This window comes from Somniosus microcephalus, chromosome 6 (genome assembly GCF_052327205.1).
Source record: "Somniosus microcephalus isolate GS21.2 chromosome 6, FLI_Smic_1.0, whole genome shotgun sequence".
NCBI classification, from domain to species: domain Eukaryota; kingdom Metazoa; phylum Chordata; class Chondrichthyes; order Squaliformes; family Somniosidae; genus Somniosus; species Somniosus microcephalus.
The window spans coordinates 168,350,625-168,376,005 of NC_140992.1; the positions used below are offsets into that span (position 1 = coordinate 168,350,625).

General features: G+C 46.2%; 1 protein-coding gene across 1 annotated transcript in view; it reads right to left on the bottom strand.

The window, feature by feature from the left end:
- necab2 (N-terminal EF-hand calcium binding protein 2) overlaps window positions 1-25,381 on the bottom strand; it is a 908,814-nt gene that overhangs the window by 736,146 nt on the left and 147,287 nt on the right. Inside the window, exon 3 of the mRNA XM_085992018.1 lies at window positions 11,385-11,493. Within this exon, the coding sequence (XP_085848144.1) occupies window positions 11,385-11,493 (109 nt within the window). The remainder of the gene's footprint in view (window positions 1-11,384; window positions 11,494-25,381) is intronic.

The window sequence follows — 25,381 nt, forward strand, 5'->3', positions numbered from 1 at the left end:
TTCTTCAATCTCTTTGAAGTCAAGGCCAGCGCAGCTCCGTACATGCTAAAAACCTGTGCAGGGACAACAGAGACTACGGGTAGGAGAGTTGGGAACTTCATGATCGAGTCCATGGATGGGAAACTACAGCTTCCCCTCCCCACCTTAATTGAGTGTGACATGATGCCAGATGATAGGACGGAAATTCCCTCCCCAGAGGTTGCACGCCATCAGCCCCACCTACAGCCAGTTGCGAACAAGATTCCAACTGTGGACCCGGACGCTCCAATCCTCCTGCTCTTGGGAAGAGACATCTTAAGGGTGCACAAGGTGCGTGAGCAAATCAACGGGCCCCACAATGCTCCTTATGCGCAGCGGCTTGACCTGGGATGGGTCCTCGTGGGTGGAGTTTGCCTGGGAACAGTCCACAAACCAGCGGGTGTCAACGTCTATAAAGCAAACGTGTTGCACAACGGTCGCACATCCTTTCTCAGCCCATGCCCAAACAGGATCCAGGTAAAGGAAGACTACGATGGCATGACGCAGCATCATAGGTCAACCTCCTCTGCCTGTGAGGAAGAGGCAGGCCTCACTGTGAGCACAGACAGCCTAGGATGCTCAGTGTTTGAAAGGTCCAAGGATGATGACAAGCCAGCACTATCCATGGACGACAAAGCTTTCCTAACCATCATGGATGAGGAGGTTTACCAGGACGATGGACACAGCTGGGTGGCACCCTTACCATTTCACTCTCCCAGACGCCGTCTTCCGAGTAACAGGGAACAAGCTATGAAGCGCCTCTGCTCACTCAGGAGAACACTGGAGAAAAGGCCAGAAATGAAGGGCCATTACATAGAGTTCATGCAGAAGATGCTGGACAACGACCAAGCTGAGCCTGCTCCACCTCTGGAGGAAGGTAAAGAACACTGGTACCTGCCAACATTCGGTGTGTATCACCCACAAAAGCCAGACCAGTTACGAGTTGTGTTTGATTCAAGTGCTGAATGTAAAGGAGTGTCTCTGAACGATGTACTCCTCAGCGGCCCAGACTTGAACAACGCCTTGTTGGGAGTTCTTCTGCAGTTCAGGAAAGAACCTGTAGCCCTGACAGCAGATGTGCAGCAAATGTTTTATTGCTTCGTCGTCCGAGAAGACCACAGGGACTATCTCCGCTACCGGTGGCATGAGGACAACGACATCAACAAGAATGTGGTGGAGTACAGGATGAAGGTCCACGTGTTTGGAAACAGCCCTTCACCTGCTGTGGCTATCTACTGCATGAGGCGAGCTGCTCAGAAAGGTGAGCAAGAATATGGCTCCGATGCGAAGCATTTTGTTGAGAGACAGTTCTATGTTGACGATGGTCTTACCTCGGTTACCACACCTGAAGAAGCAATAGATCTCCTGACAAGAACCAGAGCGATGTTGGCAGAGTCCAACCTGAGACTACACAAGGTAGCATTGAACAGTGGACAGGTGATGGAAGCCTTCCCTGCAGAGGACCGTGCCAAGGATCTGAAGGAATTGCACCTTGGAGTGGATCCTCTCCCCCTTCAACGGAGCCTGGGGCTCTCCTGGAACCTGGAAACAGACAGCTTCACATTCCTGGTGTCCCGTGAAGAAAGGCCATTCACACGGAGAGGCGTCCTGTCCACAGTCAACAGTTTGTACGACCCTTTGGGGTTCGTAGCTCCCATAACAATGCAAGGAAAAGCATTAGTACGGGAACTCTCATCGGATCAGAGTGAGTGGGATGCTCCACTCCTCCCAGAAAAAGAAGCAAAATGGAACCTATGGAAGGAGTCCTTGAAGGCTCTCGAAGACCTGCACATAGAGAGGTGCTACATTCCAGGCTCGCTGTCTTCAACACAGAGAAGAGAGCTGTGCATCTTCTCAGACGCTTCCACAGTAGCAATAGGAGCTGTGGCCTACTTGAGAGCAGCTGACACCGATGGGAAATACCATGTGGGATTCGTTATGGGGAAGTCCAAGTTGGCCCCTCGGCCTGCCCACACCATTCCACGTCTCGAGCTTTGTGCAGCTGTGTTGGCTGTTCAACTGTACGAGTTGATCAGAGACGAGATTGACATCGATGTGGGCGCCGTCAAGTTCTCCACGGACAGCAAGATTGTACTTGGTTACATCCACAACTCCACAAGAAGGTTTTATGTGTATGTTTCCAACCAGGTGACTCGTATCAGATGATCCACTCACCCTGACCAGTGGTGCTATGTCTCCACAGACCTGAACCCTGCAGACCATGCTACCAGGTCTATACCAGCAGCACACCTACAGCAAAGCAGTTGGTTCTCGGGCCCCTCTTTCCTGTCTAATGTCAACACAGAGGAGACTCCTGAGTCCAATCCCTTCACCCTTGTGGAGCCTGAAGCTGATACCGAGATTCGGCCTGAAGTTACGACCCTGGTCACCAAAGCCTCAGAATCTCAGTTGGGCTCACAACGCTTCGAGCGATTCTCAAGCTGGAGAACACTCTGCCGAACCACAGCCCGACTCATTCATGTAGCAGCAGCCTTCAAGGGGAATTCGGACAACGTAGAACGCAAAGGATGGAAATGTTCTAAAGAAGTATCCAGCACAAGTGAGCTTTCACAAGCCAAAGGTGTGATCATTCGCTCTGTCCAGCATGATGTCTTCAAGGAGGAATTCAAATGTCTTGAAGAGGGACAGACATTCCCCAAGCAAAGCCCACTTAAAAAGCTCAACCCAGTTACAGATGAAGATGGTTTGCTCCGGGTCGGAGGGCGCATATCATCTGCAGACTTGTCAAGAGAAGAAAAGCACCCTCTGATCATCCCGCGCACCCATCACATTGCCACACTACTCGTGAGATACTATCATGAGCAAGTGGCTCACCAAGGATGACACATAACAGAAGGAGCTATCCGAGCAGCCGGATACTGGATAATCGGGAGCAAGCGTCTGGTTTCTTCCGTTATCCACAAGTGTGTTACCTGCCGCAAGTTACGAGGGAGGTTAGAGGACCAAAAGATGGCAGACTTGCCCGCTGACAGACTCACTCTAGAGCCTCCATTCACCAGCGTGGGCCTTGACGTCTTTGGGCCATGGACCATCATGACGCGTCGCACAAGAGGAGGTAGTGCAGGCAGCAAGCGCTGGGCGGTGCTCTTTACGTGCATGTCTACCAGAACTGTGCACATTGAGCTGATCGAATCCATGTCAACAGACAGCTTTATCAATGCCCTGAGGAGGTTTTTCTCAATCCGTGGTCCAGCCAAACTTCTCCGCTCTGACAGAGGGACTAACTTTGTGGGTGCCTGTAAGGAGTTGGACATCCACACGGACGATGCAGCGGTAGGAAGCTACCTCCAAAAGAAAGGATGCACGTGGGTATTTAACCCCCCGCATTCATCCCACATGGGTGGTTCATGGGAGAGGCTCATCGGTGTTGCCAGGCGTATTCTGGATGCTATGCTGCTTCGGACGGGACCTACTCGTCTCACACACGACGTCTTAAGCACTCTCATGGCTGAAGTCATGGCGATCATGAATGCAAGACCCCTGGTGCCGGTGTCCACCGACCCAGACATGCCTGCAGTCCTCACCCCAACGATGCTCCTGACTCAAAAGATGAGTGCTATTTCAGCCCCCTCTGGAAATTTTGACATGGCTGAGCTGCACAGGAAGCAGTGGAAGCAAGTCCAGTGTCTTGCAGACACTTTTTGGAAGAGATGGAGAGGAGAGTATTTGTCCACCCTACAGAGCCGTAGGAAATGGACAGAAGACAAGCCAAATGTCAAAGTGAGAGATGTTGTCTTGCTGAAAGACAGCCAAGCACACAGAAATGAATGGCCAGTGGGACTGGTTGTCAAAACTCTGCCGAGCAGGGACAAGAGGGTCCGCAAGGTGGAGGTGAAGATTGTCAAGGAGGGTACTGTCAAAGTGTTTCCGAGGCCAGTCTCAGAGATCGTAGTCCTCCTTTCTGAAGAAACCTAGAGAACGGATTTTGCGTATGTTTGCAGCCAAATGACGTTTTCTTTAGGTTTATTTTGTATCTGTAGTGGTACAATGGAATTGTACCAAGCGGGGAGTGTGTTGTCTCTCTGTAGCAATTTATGTTAGCTTTCCAGTTAATTCAGGGGTTTGAGTAAGTTGGGTCGATTCTGTTGTGTATGTAATATGTGTGCTACTTTGAACCTATGGACAGGACTGCACTACTTGTAGGGCGTAGTGATATGCAGTACCACTCCTGGCCATAGGGGTATAAATAGTACTGTGGGTACTGATCTCCCCTCAGTTCCCGCCTGTGGGCATGAAGTAAAGACCTACGTATAGTCCCTACCTCCAACCAGTAAAGACCTGTTTGAGTTATACGTTTAAGTCTCTGTGTTAATTGTTCAATACAATACACATACTTAACACTGGCGACGAGTCAGGTTCTTACCCTGCGGCAGTTGAAGAGAGGTTTCAAACATCACCACCCCACTAGAAGCGACAGGCTTTAGGACTCTGAAGCCTCCATCAGCGACTGAGCACTGGAGTGCAGCAGCCATCCTGACAGCTTCCAGCGACTGACAGAAGTCTTTCTGCAGTTTCCTTGTTCAACCTAGGTGGTGGGGTAAGCCGTGCAGCGTGGGCTGCAAAGACAGGGCTGGGGAAGTTGGAGAAGATAAGGGCGATCGCAATCCCTGATAAGAGCCGCGGTGAAACGCGCGAGCGGGTAAGCCAGAGCCCGGGAGGGAGCGAGCAAGAGCCGCTTCGGTCGGGAGCCACTTCGCGATCCAGCGATCGCATCCGCTGATAAGGGCCGCACTCGGGCGATCGCGGCGAAGATAAGGGCCGCACTCGGGGGCTGAAGGGAGACGGCGTCGGGGGACGGGTGAAGACCGCCAAGCGCGGGAAAACCGCCATTTTGTGGGCGGAGGACGACGGCAAGAGCGGGAAGCCGCCATCTTTGATAACAAGTAAACAAAATAAAATCTGAGAAATTGCAAATCTACAATGCCTAAACACGGGAATATTAGTACCTTTGATAGTGACCTCGAAGATTGGGCCATATATGTTGAAAGAGTAAAAAATTATTGTAAGGCCAATAAAATTCGTGACCAAGATAAAGCTCTAACATTATTAAATTTAATGGGTGCGAAGACATACGGGCAATTGAAACACCTGTTATCACCAGATGAACCGGCGGATAAGACGTTCGATGAGATTGTTACTGTCCTGAAAGATCATCTAAACCCCACGCTGCTGATGCTAGCGGAACGATTTAAATTTTATGACAGAAGGCAGCTACAGCATGAAAGCAATGCTGAATATTTGCTGGAATTGCGTAAATTAGCGAAATATTGCCAGTTTGGAACGGGACTGACAGATGCACTACGAGACAAATTTGTGTGTGGTTTATTTAAACAGGATACACAAAAGCGACTGCTCGAGGAGAATGAGCTGACGCTTGAGAAGGCGGTCACTATGGCAGCAGCACACGAAGCCGCAGCGAGAGGCACGGCAGTAATGCAGCTACGGTCACCGGAGCTCAGTGCACACAAATTGGGTGTGAGTTCTGGCAAATGTTATCGTTGTGGAAAGACAACGCATGATCAGAACCAGTGTTGGTTTAAAAACCAAGAATGTAGAACTTGTGGTAGGCTTGGACATATAGCTAGAGTATGCAGGTCAGGGAAGAAGACCAGCAACAAGAAGTCACCGCAAGGAAAATACGCAAAGGTACACAAGGTGACCGAACAGGAGTCCGATTCAGACGCTAGCAGTAATGAACTGGCTAGCTTAAGCTGTAATGAACTGGCTAGCTTAAGAGTACTCAACGCTGGTAAGGGTGCAGACCTCCAGACAATTTGGGTCACTCTTCAGATAGAAGGAGTCCAAGTAAAACTGGAATTGGACACTGGATCGGCATTGACGGTCATAAATAAGAAAGATTACGGAAAGTTATTCCAACATATTCCCCTACAGGATACGGGGATTATATTGAAAACATACACGGGGCAAAGAGTGTACCCCATCGGGAAAATAGAGGTTGCAGTGGTCCACAAGGGCGAAGACAGTCAAATAATGGACTTATATGTGATATCTGAAGGAGGTTCTCCACTACTAGGACGGGAGTGGATTAGGAAAATGAATATGGACTGGCATTTCCTACAAACAATAACGAGTGAGAACTCGGTGAAGATAGTCGGTCCAGACTCTGGAACGGATGATGGTAAGCCCAACTCAGGTGCAAAAGACAAAGTTTCAGCACAGAATTCCACTGAGCAACAACAACATAGTTTAACTGTGGATTCTGAGTCTGGCAAGTCTACTGATGTGCCCATTTCTGAGGGACACCGGGCTCGAACTCAACTCCATTTCAAACTACAACAGCAATTAGAACAAATGCTTCGCCGTTTTGAGCAAGAGTTGAATGCAACGAAAGAGTTCTTTGATATAGAGTTGGAGAATCTGGAAAGACAACAGAAGCAGCTGATGGAGAAAATGGAGCAGGAGCACACAAAACGTCTGATGTCAGAGGAGTTAACGGTCAGCCAACTCCTGCATATGCTGAAGGACAGGACTCTGAAATGGGAAAAACTTGAACACGAACTTCAATATTCAAACGAAAGGGGTTCGGAGCTCTCAAAGGTTATTGGAAGAGCTGAGGTGGCAACACAGACTGAGATGGCTGCAACAGAGCAGCCCTTGGATGCCAAAAGTACGCTGACTCACGTCAACGTAGAACAACAGACCGCTGAAACAGCTGCTCCGGTAGAGGGATTGAATAGTCCAATCAATCAATCTCCAAAAGAAGTTGAAGTAGTAAAATCTCAAATGAGGTCATTAGTAAACGACTTGCTGAAAGCCCAGAAAAAGCTGGATGAAGAGGTACGCATGAAGAAGTCTCTTCAGGAAAGATGTCTGGACTTGGAACAAAAGCTGGCTAACGCCCAGCTGGGTATGGAGGAAATAGAAGACCCTCTCGCTGGCCTAGATCAGGACGACACCGAATATTACTATGTCCTGTCCTGCCCAACTTGTAACTTCGACTCCCACCATACAGAAATCATGGAGGAGCACCGAAAGTCTACGGAACATCGGGAGAAGGTGGCTCTACTACGGAAAAAGGAGGAAGAGAAGGAGGAACTGCGCATGCAGCTGGCAGCTGACAGTGGAGCCCAGAGAGTCTCCAAGAAGCAGAAAAGGAAAAGTCGAAACAGAAGATGACCCATCTGAACCATTATTACCTCTACCAGATCACACACGTGGTCCCTCCGAACGGAGCCAATTCAGTTCGGAAGTTCAAACTGTTAAATCCATGGAAGGACTATTGAATGAGTCACTCCAGCAACGTGAACCGACTACACCACAGAGATTGAATCTGTGAACTGTTTTCCGCAGAGACTGATTCTGTGATGTTTTGACATGAAGTTATCTATGTATCTATGTTATTCTGTTATGTAAACCTGAAGTTATATATGTATATATGTTATTACGTTATGTTAAATGGGGAGATGACTGTAAAGCTAGGAAGGGAGGAATGTTGTGTATGTAATATGTGTGCTACTTTTAAACCTATGGACAGGACTGCACTACTTGTAGGGCGTAGTGATACGCAGTACCACTCCTGGCCATAGGGGTATAAATAGTACTGTGGGTACTGATCTCCCCTCAGTTCCCGCCTGTGGGCATGAAGTAAAGACCTACGTATAGTCCCTACCTCCAACCAGTAAAGACCTGTTTGAGTTATACGTTTAAGTCTTTGTGTTAATTGTTCAATACAATACACATACTTAACAGATTCCCATTGTGTGCTGCCACCTAGTGGCTATTTGGTACCTAGCAACTGCAGTAAAAGCGCAGTAAAGTGCAGTAAAGCACAGTAAGTGCAGTAAAGTAAACTGCAGACCTACAGCGGCACATGCTCTGGGAAGTTATATTGTTCCCACGCCTGAGTCTTGGATATTATTTGTCTGTAAGTACTTGAGAATGTTATAGATGATTAGTGTACACTGTATGTTGCAGAAAATGTTTAGTTTGTAACTTTTCTCTGTAAGCAAACTTACACAGCTAGACGTGAAGTGCTCGCTCTCTGTCTAGCTGGTTAACTAGTAGCTGTATTTTGATGCACTATGTACAGGGCTAATTTAAAGAGAATGCCTTCCAGTTTGCTAAATGTATATTCACAGGAAGCTGTGTTTCCACGTGTTTGGTAATTTACATGCCAAATGTACTGTGTTACTCAGGCGTACCTAAATTTGTGTATGCATATCAGTTATGCGCACGCTACACGTGAACTGTCAATCACACTCAGCGCTACACCTGAACTGTCAATCACACCCAATGCTGCATCTGAACTGTCAATCACACACAATGCTGCACTTCAACTGTCAATCACACTCAATGCTACAACCGAACTTTCCATCACACGCAATGCAGCGCCTGACCTGTCAATCACACAAAAAGCTGCACCTGAACTGTCAATCACACACAGTGCTGCACCTGAACTGTCAATCACACACAATGCTACACCTGAACTGTCAATCACACACAATGCTTACACCTGAACTGTCAGTCACACACAATGCTGCACCTGAACTGTCAATCACACAGAATGCTACGCCTGAACTGTCAATCACATACAGCACTACACCTGGTCTGTCAATCACACAAGGTCCTGCACCTGAACTGTCAATCACATACAATGCTATACCTGAACTGTCAATCACACGCAATGCTACATCTGAACTGCCAATCGCACACAATGCTGCACCTGAATTGTCAATCACACACAATGATACACCTGAACTGTCAATCATACACAATGCTACACCTGAACTGTCAATCACACACAATACTGCACCTGCGCTTTCAATAACACCAATGCTACACCTGGACTGTGAATCCCACACAATGCTACACCTGAACTGTCAATCACACACAGCGCTTACACCTGAACTGTCAGTCACACACAATGCTGCACCTGAACTGTCAATCACACACAATGCTACACCTGAACTGTCAATCACACACAATGCTTACACCTGAACTGTCAGTCACACACAATGCTGCACCTGAACTGTCAATCACACAGAATGCTACGCCTGAACTGTCAATCACATACAGCACTACACCTGGTCTGTCAATCACACAAGGTCCTGCACCTGAACTGTCAATCACATACAATGCTATACCTGAACTGTCAATCACACGCAATGCTACATCTGAACTGCCAATCGCACACAATGCTGCACCTGAATTGTCAATCACACACAATGATACACCTGAACTGTCAATCATACACAATGCTACACCTGAACTGTCAATCACACACAATACTGCACCTGCGCTTTCAATAACACCAATGCTACACCTGGACTGTGAATCCCACACAATGCTACACCTGAACTGTCAATCACACACAGCGCTTACACCTGAACTGTCAATCACACACAATGCTGGACCTGAATTGTCAATCACACACAATGCTACACCTAAACTGTCAATCAGACAACTCGCTATACCTGAACTGTCAATCACACACAATCCTACACCAGGACTGTCAATGACACACAGCACCACACCTGAACTGTCAATCACACACAATGCGACAACTGAACTGTCAATCACACTCAGCGCTACACCTGAACTGTCAATCACACACAGCCCTACACCTGAACTGTCAATCACACACAATGCTGCACCTCAACTGTCAATCACACACAACACTACACCTGTACTGTCCGTCACACACAATGCTGCACCTGAACTGTCAATGATAAAGCACTACACGTGAAGTATCAATCACACACAATGCTGCACCCGAACGGGCAATCACACTCTGCGCTATACCTGAACTCTAAATCACACACAATGCTACACCTGAACTGTCAATCACACACAATGCTGCAGCTGAACTGTCAATCACACACAGCGCTGCACCTGAACTGTCAATCACACACAATGCTGCACCTGAACTGTCAATCACACAAAGCGCTGCACCTGAACTGTCAATCACACACAATGCTGCACCTGAACTGTCAATCACACACAATGCTACACCTGAACTGTCAATCACACACAATTCTGCACCTGAATTGTCAATCACACACAGCGCTGCACCTGAACTGTCAATCACACACAACGCTGCACCTGAACTTCCAATCACACACCATGCTACACCTGAACTGTCAATCACAGACAATGCTGCACCTGAACTGTCAATAACAGACAGACTGGAAGGACACCTCAGCTGCTTTGTCCAAAACTGAATATCTCACACCCAGATAGGGCCAGTGCTGTCAATTCTGGCCAATAGAATCAGACCCGGCTTCATCTAAAGGTTCAAGAATTCGAGAACCACTTGATGGTTAACACTGGGACCACTCAAAGTAACTACAGTTATTTTTCAGACAAGGACCGGGCTGTCACAGTTCATTGGCTAAACATCACCTGCAGAATGGAACGTGAGATAGAGTGTGGAAAGCGCAATACAGACCGGGAACAGGCTTAGTTACATTGTGTTATCCAATATAGTCCTGCTAACCTCACTGTTACACAGTTTAATCCATATTTTATATATGAAGGTCAGGAGAACAGGCAGGGGAGTTAAACATCAGTTGGAACTATTTACAAAAGTATAAATGTTAAAGACTTCAGAATCCTTTCAGTAACTCCTCATAGAATCATGCAGCACAGAAGGAGGTCATTCAGCCCATCGTGCCTGTGCTGGTTCTTTCAAAGAGCTATCCAATGAATCCCACTCCCCTGCACTTCCCCCATAGCCCTGCAATTTGTTTTCCTTTTCTAGTATATATCCAATTCCCTTTTAAAAGTTATTATTGAATCTGCTTCATCCCACGCCCTATCAGCACCAGGGTAATGGACGCCGCCATATTGGCACAGGCAGCTGACCAAGTGGCTTTCTAAAACAGGCATCAGGGCCCTTCCATAACACCCGTTCCAGGCCCCCCTGCACTAAATTGGTGAGCGATTCTTCAGCGGTCACTGTGTTTCTGAGCCACCAGTTGTGCTCCTTAGCTCTACAGCATCCCTGAGCCCGTGATCAGCACCCCCTCCCATTGTCCTTCCCCTAAACCCCAACGAGAGCCGCTGCCAGCGAGGTCAACAGCCCAAAATTAGAATGCAGGCACTGGGTGACCTGCATCTGCAGGCATAACTGCCATGGACACCACAGCCTAATGATTGAGACGAGGCCTCCCGGTTGGGGTCGGACACTCCGTGTGCCCCCAAAAATAGGCTGCAACCAATTTCAAATCGCGAGTTTGCACTCTTCATGAATTTCCAAAACAGTCTACAAACAGGGCAGGTACCAGGCCTAAATCCCGTGTGGTTTTACACCTAAGGCCCAATACTCCTCACGTCAAAGCGGCCTGAGAGAATCAGTCACATGTTTGAGGGATGGATTGTCTTACTTGGTGTTGTCAGAGTCTATCGTGTGAAAGAGATTTTCCAGTTCTTCTTCATTGAGTGTCCCATCAGAAAAAAAGGCCCGGAATTCATCCAAGGACAATTTGCCATCGTCTGGAACAGAAGAAATAAAGGGGTCACACTTTCAGCAACTGTGGTCATCGGCAACAGAATCAATCCAGGCACAGTGATAACCATAATTAACAGCAACAATAAAATAGCAGCACTCCAATCCCATGCACTGCCCTGTATATAACACAACAACTTGCATTTATATAGCGCCTTTTACAGAGTGAAACGTCCCAAGCCACTTCACAGGAGCGTAATCAAACATAATTTGACACCGAACCACATAAGGAGATAATAGGACAGGTGATTGGTCAAAGAGGCAGGTTTTAAAGAGCGTCTTCAAGGAGGAGAGAGAGGTAGAGGGGCGGAGCGGTTTAGGGAGGGAATTCCAGAGCTTAGGGCCAAGGCAGCTGAAGGCACGGTCACCAATGGTGGCGCGATGAAAATTGGAGATGCCCAAGAGGAACGCAGGGATCTCAGAGGATTGTAGGACTGCAGGAGGTTACAGAGCTAGGGAGGGGACGAGACCATGGGGGGATTTGAACACGAGAATGAGAATTTTCAAACAAAGGCGTTGCCGGACCGGGAACCAAAGTAGGTCAGCGAGCACAGGGGTGATAGGTGAAAGTAACTTGGTGCATCAGTATACGGGCTGCAGACTCTTGGAAGAGCTGAAGTTTACAGAGGGTGGAAGATGGGAGGCCGGCCAAGAGTGTTGGAATAGTTGAGTCTGGAGGAAACAAAGGCATGGATGAGTGTTTCAACAGCGAATGGGGCTGACGTGGGGCGGAGTCAGGTGATGTCACGGAGGTGTAAGTAGAGGATATGTCGTCGGAAATGCAGCTCAGGGTCAAATAGGACACCAAGCTTGAGAACGGTCTGGTTCAACCTGAGACAGTGGCCAGGGAGGGGGATGGAGTCGCTGGCTAGGGAACGAAGTTTGTGGCATGTACCAAACTCAATGGCTTTGGTCTCCCCAATATTAAATTGGAGGTATTGTCTGCTTCTCCAGTATTGTACGTCGGACAACCAGTCTAACAAATCAGTCAGTGGAGGGTCGAGAGAGGTGGTGGTCAGGTAGAGCTGGGTGTCATCCACGTATATGTGGAACTTATAGTTGGGTTCTCGAATTATGTCACACGTCTGTCCCATACACTGTCCTGTATATAACACACTCCTCTCCCATACACTGTCCTGTATATAACACACTCCTGTCCCATACACTGTCCTGTATATAATACACTCCTCTCCCATACACTGTCCTGTATATAACACACTCCTGTCCCATACACTGTCCTGTAAATAACACACTCCTGTCCCATACACTTACCTGTATATAACACACTCCTGTCCCATACACCGTCGCATATATAACACACTCCTGTCCCATACACTGTCCTGTATATAACACAATCCTGTACCATACACCGTCCTGTATATAACACACTCCTCTCCCATACATCGTCCTGTATATAACATATTCCTGTCCCATACACTGTTCTGTATATAACACACTCTTGTCCCGTATACTGTCCTGCATATAACAGGCTCCTGTCCCATACACTGTCCTGTATATAACACACTCCTGTCCCATACAAAGTTCTGTATATAACACACACTCGTCCCAGACACTGTCCTGCATATAACACACTCCTATCCCATACACTGTCCTGTATATAATGCACTCCCATCCCATACACTGTCCTGTATATAACACACTCCTGTCCCACACACTGTCCTGTATATAACACACTCCTGTCCCATATACTGTCCTGTATATAACACACTCCTGCCCCATACACTGTCCTGTATATAACACACTCCTGTCCCATACACTGTCCTGTAAATAACACATGCCCGTCCCATACACTGTCCTGTATATAACACACTCCTGTCCCATACACTGTCCTGTAAATAACATACTCCGGTCCCACACACTGTCCTGTATATAACACACACTCATCCCATACACTGTCCTGTATATAACACACTCCTGTCCCACACACTGTCCTGCATATGACACACTCCTTTCCCATACACTGTCCTGTATTTAACACACTCCTGTCCCATACACTGTCCTGTATTTAACACACTCCTGTCCCATACACTGTCCTGTATATAACACACTCCTGTCCCATACACTGTCCTGGATATAACACACTCCTGTCCCACACACTGTCCTGCATATGACCCACTCCTGTCCCATACACTGTCCTGTATTTAACACACTCCTGTCCCAAACACTGTCCTGTATATAACACAATCCTGTCCCATACACTGTCGCGTATATAACACACTCCTGTCCCATACACTCTCTTGTATATAACACACTCCTGTCCCATACACTGTCCTGAATAGAACACACTCCTGTCCCATACACTGTCCTGTATATAACACACTCCTGTCCCATACACCGTCCTGTATATAACACACTCCAGTCCCATACACTGTCGCATATATAACACTCTCCTGTCCCATACACTGTCCTGTATATAACACACTCCTGTCCCATACACTCTCCTGTATATAACACAATCCTGTCCCATACACCGTCCTGTATATAACACACTACTGTCCCATACATCATCCTGTATATAACACATTCCTGTCCCATACACTGTCCTGTATATAACACACTCCTGTCCCATACACTCTCCTGTATACAACACAATCCTGTCCCATACACCGTCCTGTATATAACACACTCCTGTCCCATACATCGTCCTGTATATAACATATTCCTGTCCCATACACTGTCCTGTATATAACACACACTTGTCCCGTATACTGTCCTGTATATAAGAGGCTCCTGTCCCATACACTGTCCTGTATTTAACACACTCCTGTCCCATACACTGTCCTGTAAATATAACACACGACTGTCGCATACACTGTCGCGTATATAACACACTCCTGTCCCATACACCATCCTGTATATAACACACTCCTGTCCCATACACTGTCCTGTATATAACCTACTCCTGTCCCATACACCATCCTGTATATAACACACTCCTGTCCCATACACTGTCGCGTATATAACACACTCCTGTCCCATACACCCTCCTGTATATAAAACACTCCTGTCCCATACACTGTCCTGTATAGAACACACTCCTATCCCATAAACTGTCCTGTATATAACACAATCCTGTCCCATACACCGTCCTGTATATAACACACTCCTGTCCCATACACTCTTCTGTATATAACGCAATCCTGTCCCATATATCGTCCTGTATGTAACATATTCCTGTCCCATACACTGTCCTGTATACAACACACACTTGTCCCGTACACTGTCCTGTATATAATAGGCTCCCATCGCATACACTGTCCTGTATATAACACACTCATGTCCCATGCACCATCCTGTATATAACACACTGCTGTCCCGTATACTGTCCTGTATATAACAGTCTCCTGTCCCATGCACTGTCCTGTATATAACACACTCCTGTCCCATACACCGTCCTGTATATAACATATACTGCTGTCCCATACACCATCCTGTATATAACACACTCCTGTCCCATACACTGTCCTGTATAAAACACACTCCTGTCCCACACACTGTCCTGTATATGACACACTCCTGTCCCATACACTGTCCTGTAAATAACATACTCCTGTCCCATACACTGTCCTGTATTTAACACACTCCTGTCCCATACACTGTCCTGTATATAACACACTCCTGTCCCACACACTGTCCTGCATATGACACACTCCTGTCCCATACACTGTCCTGTATTTAACACACTCCTGTCCCATACACTGTCCTGTATTTAACACACTCCTGTCCCATACACTGTCCTGTATATAACACACTCCTGTCCCACACACTCTCCTGTATATAACACACTGCTGTCCCATACACTGCCCTGTATATAACACGCTCCTGTCCGATACATTCTCCTGTGAATAACACACTCCTGTCCCAAACTCTGTCCTGTATATAACACAATCCTGTCCCATACACCGTCCTGTATATAACACAAACCTGTCCCATACACTGTCGCGTATATAACGCACTCCTGTCCCATACACTCTCTTGTATATAACACACTCCTGTCCCATACACTGTCCTGTATAGAACACACTCCTGTCCCATACACTGTCCTGTATAGAACACACTCCTGTCCCATACACTGTCCTGTATATAACACACTCCTGTCCCATACACTGCCCTGTATATAACACGCTCCTGTCCGATACATTCTCCTGTGAATAACCCACTCCTGTCCCAAACTCTGTCCTGTATATAACACAATCCTGTCCCATACACCGTCCTGTATATAACACAAACCTGTCCCATACACTGTCGCGTATATAACGCACTCCTGTCCCATACACTCTCTTGTATATAACACACTCCTGTCCCATACACTGTCCTGTATATAACACACTCCTGTCCCATACACTCTCCTGTATATAACACAATCCTGTCCCATACACCGTCCTGTATATAACACACTCCTGTCCCATACATCATCCTGTATATAACATATTCCTGTCCCATACACTGTCCTGTATATAACACACTCCTGTCCCATACACTGTCCTGTATATAACACACTCCTGTCCCATACACTGTCCTGAATATAACACACTCCAGTCCCATACACCATCCTGTATATAACACACTACTGTCGCATACACTGTCGCGTATATAACACACTCCTGTCCCATACACCCTCCTGTATATAAAACACTCCTGTCCCATACACTGTCCTGTATAGAACACACTCCTATCCCATAAACTGTCCTGTATATAACACAATCCTGTCCCATACACCGTCCTGTATATAACACACTCCTGTCTCATACACTGTCGCATATATAACACACTCCTGTCCCATACACTGTCCTGTATATAACACACTCCTGTCCCATACACTGTCCTGTATATAACACACTCCTGTCCCATACACTGTCCTGTATATAACACACTCCTGTCCCATACACTTTTCTGTATATAACACAATCCTGTCCCATACATCGTCCTGTATATGACATATTCCTGTCCCATACACTGTCCTGTATATAACACACTCTTGTCCCGTACACTGTCCTGTATATAACAGGCTCCCATCGCATACAATGTCCTGTATATAACACACTCCCATCCCATACACTGTCCTGTATATAACACACTCCTGTCCCATACACCGTCCTGTGTATAACCTACTCCTGTCCCATACACCATCCTGTATATAACACACTCCTGTCCCAAACACTGTCCTGTATATAACACACTACTCTCCCATACACTGTCCTGCAAAAAACACACTCCCGTCCCATACACTGTCCTGTGTATGACCTACACCTGTCCCATACACCATCCTGTATATAACACACTCCTGTCCCACACACTTTCCTGTATATAACACACTACTGTCCCATACACAGTCCTGTATATAACACACACTCGTCCCATACACTGTCCTGTATATAACACACTCGCATCCCATACACTGTCATGTATATAACACACTCCTGTCCCATACACTGTACTGTGTTTAAAACAATCCTGTCCCATATACTGTCCTGTATATGACACACTCCTGTCCCACACACTGTCCTCCATATGACACACTCCTGTCCCATACACAGTCCTGTATTTAACACACTGCTGTCCCATACACTGTCCTGTATATAACACACTCCTGTCCCACACACTGTCCTGTATATAACACACTCCTGTCCCATACACTGCCCTGTATATAACACACTCCTGTCCGATACATTCTACTGTATATAACACACTCCTGTCCCATACACTGTCCTGTATATAACATACACCCGTCCCATACACTGTCCTGTATATAACACACTCCTGTCCCATACACTGTCCTGTATATAACACACACTCGTCCCATACACTGTCCTGTATATAACACACTCATGTCCCATACACTGTCCTGTATATCACACGCACCTGTCCCATGCACTGTCCTGTATATAACACACTCCCGTCCCATACACTGTCCTGTATTTAACACACTCCTGTCCCATACACTGTCCTGTATATAACACACACTCGTCCCATACACTGTCCTGTATATAACACACTCATGTCCCATACACTGTCCTGTATATAACACACACCTGTCTCATCATCCGTCCTGTATATAACACACTCCTATCCCATACACTGTCCTCTATATAAGGCACTCCTGTCCCATACACTGTCGCATAGAAAACACACTCCTGTCCCATACACTGTCCTGTATGTAACACACTCCTGTCCCATACACTGTCCTGTATACAACACACTCCTGTTCCATACACTTTCCTGTATTTAACACACTCCTGTCCCATACACTGTCCTGTATATAACACACTCCTGCCCACACACTGTCCTGCATCTGACACCCTCCTGTCCCATACACTGTCCTGTATATAACACACTCCTGTCCCATACAGTGTCCTGTATACAACACACTCCTGTCCCATACACTGTCCTGTATTTAACACACTCCTGTCCCATACACTGTCCTGTATTTAACACACTCCTGTCCCATACACTGTCCTGTATATAACACACTCCTGTCCCATACACTGTCCTGGATATAACACACTCCTGTCCCACACACTGTCCTGCATATGACCCACTCCTGTCCCATACACTGTCCTGTATTTAACACACTCCTGTCCCAAACACTGTCCTGTATATAACACAATCCTGTCCCATACACCGTCCTGTATATAACACAAACCTGTCCCATACACTGTCGCGTATATAACACACTCCTGTCCCATACACTCTCTTGTATATAACACACTCCTGTCCCATACACTGTCCTGAATAGAACACACTCCTGTCCCATACACTGTCCTGTATATAACACACTCCTGTCCCATACACCGTCCTGTATATAACACACTCCAGTCCCATACACTGTCGCATATATAACACTCTCCTGTCCCATACACTGTCCTGTATATAACACACTCCTGTCCCATACACTCTCCTGTATATAACACAATCCTGTCCCATACACCATCCTGTATATAACACACTACTGTCCCATACATCATCCTGTATATAACACATTCCTGTCCCATACACTGTCCTGTATATAACACACTCCTGTCCCATACACTCTCCTGTATACAACACAATCCTGTCCCATACACCGTCCTGTATATAACACACTCCTGTCCCATACATCGTCCTGTATATAACATATTCCTGTCCCATACACTGTCCTGTATATAACACACACTTGTCCCGTATACTGTCCTGTATATAAGAGGCTCCTGTCCCATACACTGTCCTGTATTTAACACACTCCTGTCCCATACACTGTCCTGTATATAACACACTCCTGTCCCATACACTCTCCTGAATATAACACACTCCTGTCCCATACACTGCCCTGTATATAACACACTCCTGTCCGATAGACCCTCCTGTATATAACACACTCCTGTCCCATACACCATCCTGTATATAACACACTACTGTCGCATACACTGTCGCGTATATAACACACTCCTGTCCGATACACCATCCTGTATATAACACACTCCTGTCCCATACACTGTCCTGTATATAACCTACTCCTGTCTCATACACTGTCGCATATATAACACACTCCTGTCCCAAACACTGTACTGTGTTTAAAACAATCCTGTCCCATATACTGTCCTGTATATGACACACTCCTGTCCCACACACTGTCCTCCATATGACACACTCCTGTCCCATACACTGTCCTGTATTTAACACACTGCTGTCCCATACACTGTCCTGTATATAACACACTCCTGTCCCACACACTGTCCTGTATATAACACACTCCTGTCCCATACACTGCCCTGTATATAACACACTCCTGTCCGATACATTCTACTGTATATAACACACTCCTGTCCCATACACTGTCCTGTATATAACATACACCCGTCCCATACACTGTCCTGTATATAACACACTCCTGTCCTATACACTGTCCTGTATATAACACACACTCGTCCCATACACTGTCCTGTATATAACACACTCATGTCCCATACACTGTCCTGTATATCACACGCTCCTGTCCCATGCACTGTCCTGTATATAACACACTCCCGTCCCATACACTGTCCTGTATATAACCCACTCCTGTCCCATACAGTGTCCTGTATATAACACACACTCGTCCCATACACTGTCCTGTATATAACACACTCATGTCCCATACACTGTCCTGTATATAACACACACCTGTCTCATCATCCGTCCTGTATATAACACACTCCTATCCCATACACTGTCCTGTATATAAGGCACTCCTGTCCCATACACTGTCGCATATATAACACACTCCTGTCCCATACACTGTCCTGTATGTAACACACTCCTGTCCCATACACTGTCCTGTATACAACACACTCCTGTCCCATACACTGTCCTGTATTTAACACACTCCTGTCCCATACACTGTCCTGTATTTAACACACTCCTGTCCCATACACTGTCCTGTATATAACACACTCCAGTCCCATACACTGTCCTGGATATAACACACTCCTGTCCCACACACTGTCCTGCATATGACCCACTCCTGTCCCATACACTGTCCTGTATTTAACACACTCCTGTCCCAAACACTGTCCTGTATATAACACAATCCTGTCCCATACACCGTCCTGAAAAAACACAAACCTGTCCCATACACTGTCGCGTATATAACACACTCCTGTCCCATACACTCTCTTGTATATAACACACTCCTGTCCCATACACTGTCCTGAAAAGAACACACTCCTGTCCCATACACTGTCCTGTATATAACACACTCCTGACCCATACACCGTCCTGTATATAACACACTACTGTCCCATACATCATCCTGTATATAACACATTCCTGTCCCATACACTGTCCTGTATATAACACACTCCTGTCCCATACACTCTCCTGTATACAACACAATCCTGTCCCATACACCGTCCTGTATATAACACACTCCTGTCCCATACATCGTCCTGTATATAACATATTCCTGTCCCATACACTGTCCTGTATATAACACACACTTGTCCCGTACACTGTCCTGTATATAAGAGGCTCCTGTCCCATACACTGTCCTGTATTTAACACACTCCTGTCCCATACACTGTCCTGCATATAACACACTCCTGTCCCATACACTCTCCTGAATATAACACACTCCTGTCCCATACACTGCCCTGTATATAACACACTCCTGTCCGATAGACCCTCCTGTATATAACACACTCCTGTCCCATACACCATCCTGTGTATAACACACTACTATCGCATACACTGTCGCGTATATAACACACTCCTGTCCCATACACCATCCTGTATATAACACACTCCTGTCCCATACACTGTCCTGTATATAACCTACTCCTGTCCCATACACCATCCTGTATATAACACACTCCTGTCCCATACACTGTCGCGTATATAACACACTCCTGTCCCATACACCTCCTGTATATAACACACTCCTGTCCCATACACCATCCTGTGTATAACACACTACTATCGCATACACTGTCGCGTATATAACACACTCCTGTCCCATACACCATCCTGTATATAACACAATCCTGTCCCATACACCGTCCTGTACATAACACACTCCTGTCTCATACACTGTCGCATATATAACACACTCCTGTCCCATATACTGTCCTGTATATAACACACTCCTGTCCCACACACTGTCCTGTATATAACACACTCCTGTCCCATACACTCTTCTGTATATAACGCAATCCTGTCCCACATATCGTCCTGTATGTAACATATTCCTGTCCCATACACTGTCCTGTATATAACACACACTTGTCCCGTACACTGTCCTGTATATAACAGGCTCCCATCGCATACAATGTCCTGTATATAACACACTCCCGTCCCATACACTGTCCTGTATATAACACACTCATGTCCCATACACCATCCTGTATATAACACACTGCTGTCCCGTATACTGTCCTGTATATAACTGTCTCCTGTCCCATGCACTGTCCTGTAAATAACATACTCCTGTCCCATACACTGTCCTGTATTTAACACACTCCTGTCCCATACACTGTCCTGTATATAACACACTCCTGTCCCACACACTGTCCTGCATATGACACACTCCTGTCCCATACACTGTCCTGTATTTAACACACTCCTGTCCCATACACTGTCCTGTATTTAACACACTCCTGTCCCATACACTGTCCTGTATATAACACACTCCTGTCCCACACACTCTCCTGTATATAACACACTGCTGTCCCATACACTGCCCTGTATATAACACGCTCCTGTCCGATACATTCTCCTGTGAATAACACACTCCTGTCCCAAACTCTGTCCTGTATATAACACAATCCTGTCCCATACACCGGCCTGTATATAACACAAACCTGTCCCATACACTGTCGCGTATATAACGCACTCCTGTCCCATACACTCTCTTGTATATAACACACTCCTGTCCCATACACTGTCCTGTATAGAACACACTCCTGTCCCATACACTGTCCTGTATAGAACACACTCCTGTCCCATACACTGTCCTGTATATAACACACTCCTGTCCCATACACTGCCCTGTATATAACACGCTCCTGTCCGATACATTCTCCTGTGAATAACACACTCCTGTCCCAAACTCTGTCCTGTATATAACACAATCCTGTCCCATACACCGTCCTGTATATAACACAAACCTGTCCCATACACTGTCGCGTATATAACGCACTCCTGTCCCATACACTCTCTTGTATATAACACACTCCTGTCCCATACACTGTCCTGTATATAACACACTCCTGTCCCATACACTCTCCTGTATATAACACAATCCTGTCCCATACACCGTCCTGTATATAACACACTCCTGTCCCATACATCATCCTGTATATAACATATTCCTGTCCCCTACACTGTCCTGTATATAACACACTCCTGTCCCATACACTGTCCTGTATATAACAAACTCCTGTCCCATACACTGTCCTGAATATAACACACTCCAGTCCCATACACCATCCTGTATATAACACACTACTGTTGCATACACTGTCGCGTATATAACACACTCCTGTCCCATACACCCTCCTGTATATAAAACACTCCTGTCCCATACACTGTCCTGTATAGAACATACTCCTATCCCATAAACTGTCCTGTATATAACACAATCCTGTCCCATACACCGTCCTGTATATAACACACTCCTGTCTCATACACTGTCGCATATATAACACACTCCTGTCCCATACACTGTCCTGTATATAACACACTCCTGTCCCATACACTGTCCTGTATATAACACACTCCTGTCCCATACACTTTTCTGTATATAACACAATCCTGTCCCATACATCGTCCTGTATATAACATATTCCTGTCCCATACACTGTCCTGTATATAACACACTCTTGTCCCGTACACTGTCCTGTATATAACAGGCTCCCATCGCATACAATGTCCTGTATATAACACACTCCCATCCCATACACTGTCCTGTATATAACACACTCCTGTCCCATACACCGTCCTGTGTATAACCTACTCCTGTCCCATACACCATCCTGTATATAACACACTCCTGTCCCAAACACTGTCCTGTATATAACACACTACTCTCCCATACACTGTCCTGCAAAAAACACACTCCCGTCCCATACATTGTCCTGTGTATGACCGACTCCTGTCCCATACACCATCCTGTATATAACACACTCCTGTCCCGCACACTGTCCTGTATGTAACACACTACTGTCCCATACACAGTCCTGCATATAACACACACTCGTCCCATACACTGTCCTGTATATAACACACTCGCATCCCAAACACTGTCATGTATATAACACACTCCTGTCCCATACACCGTACTGTGTTTAAAACAATCCTGTCCCATATACTGTCCTGTATATGACACACTCCTGTCCCACACACTGTCCTCCATATGACACACTCCTGTCCCATACACTGTCCTGTATTTAACACACTGCTGTCCCATACACTGTCCTGTATATAACACACTCCTGTCCCACACACTGTCCTGTATATAACACACTCCTGTCCCATACACTGCCCTGTATATAACACACTCCTGTCCGATACATTCTACTGTACATAACACACTCCTGTCCCATACACTGTCCTGTATATAACATACACCCGTCCCATACACTGTCCTGTATATAACACACTCCTGTCCCATACACTGTCCTGTATATAACACACACTGGTCCCATACACTGTCCTGTATATAACACACTCATGTCCCAGACACTGTCCTGTATATCACACGCTCCTGTCCCATGCACTGTCCTGTACATAACACACTCCCTTCCCATACACTGTCCTGTATATAACACACTCCTGTCCCATACACTGCCCTGTATATAACACACACTCGTCCCATACACTGTCCTGTATATAACACACTCATGTCCCATACACTGTCCTGTATATAACACACACCTGTCTCATCATCCGTCCTGTATATAACACACTCCTATCCCTTACACTGTCCTGTATATAAGGCACTCCTGTCCCATACACTGTCGCATGTATAACACACTCCTGTCCCATACACTGTCCTGTATTTAACACACTCCTGTCCCATACACTGTCCTGTATATAACACACTCCTGCCCACACATTGTCCTGCATCTGACACCCTCTTGTCCCATACACTGTCCTGTATATAACACACTCCTGTTCCATACACACTCCTGTATATAACACAATCTTGTCCCATACACAGACATGTATATAACACACTCCTCTCCCATACACTGTCCTGTATATAACACACTCCTGTCCCATACACTGTCCTGTATATAATACACTCCTCTCCCATACACTGTCCTGTATATAACACACTCCTGTCCCATACACTGTCCTGTATATAACACACTCCTGTCCCATACACTGTCCTGTATATAATACACTCCTCTCCCATACACTGTCCTGTATATAACACACTCCTGTCCCATACACTGTCCTGTAAATAACACACTCCTGTCCCATACACTTACCTGTATATAACACACTCCTGTCCCATACACCGTCGCATATATAACACACTCCTGTCCCATACACTGTCCTGTATATAACACAATCCTGTACCATACACCGTCCTGTATATAACACACTCCTCTCCCATACATCGTCCTGTATATAACATATTCCTGTCCCATACACTGTTCTGTATATAACACACTCTTGTCCCGTATACTGTCCTGCATATAACAGGCTCCTGTCCCATACACTGTCCTGTATATAACACACTCCTGTCCCATACAAAGTTCTGTATATAACACACACTCGTCCCAGACACTGTCCTGCATATAACACACTCCTATCCCATACACTGTCCTGTATATAATGCACTCCCATCCCATACACTGTCCTGTATATAACACACTCCTGTCCCACACACTGTCCTGTATATAACACACTCCTGTCCCATATACTGTCCTGTATATAACACACTCCTGCCCCATACACTGTCCTGTATATAACACACTCCTGTCCCATACACTGTCCTGTAAATAACACATGCCCGTCCCATACACTGTCCTGTATATAACACACTCCTGTCCCATACACTGTCCTGTAAATAACATACTCCGGTCCCACACACTGTCCTGTATATAACACACACTCATCCCATACACTGTCCTGTATATAACACACTCCTGTCCCACACACTGTCCTGCATATGACACACTCCTTTCCCATACACTGTCCTGTATTTAACACACTCCTGTCCCATACACTGTCCTGTATTTAACACACTCCTGTCCCATACACTGTCCTGTATATAACACACTCCTGTCCCATACACTGTCCTGGATATAACACACTCCTGTCCCACACACTGTCCTGCATATGACCCACTCCTGTCCCATACACTGTCCTGTATTTAACACACTCCTGTCC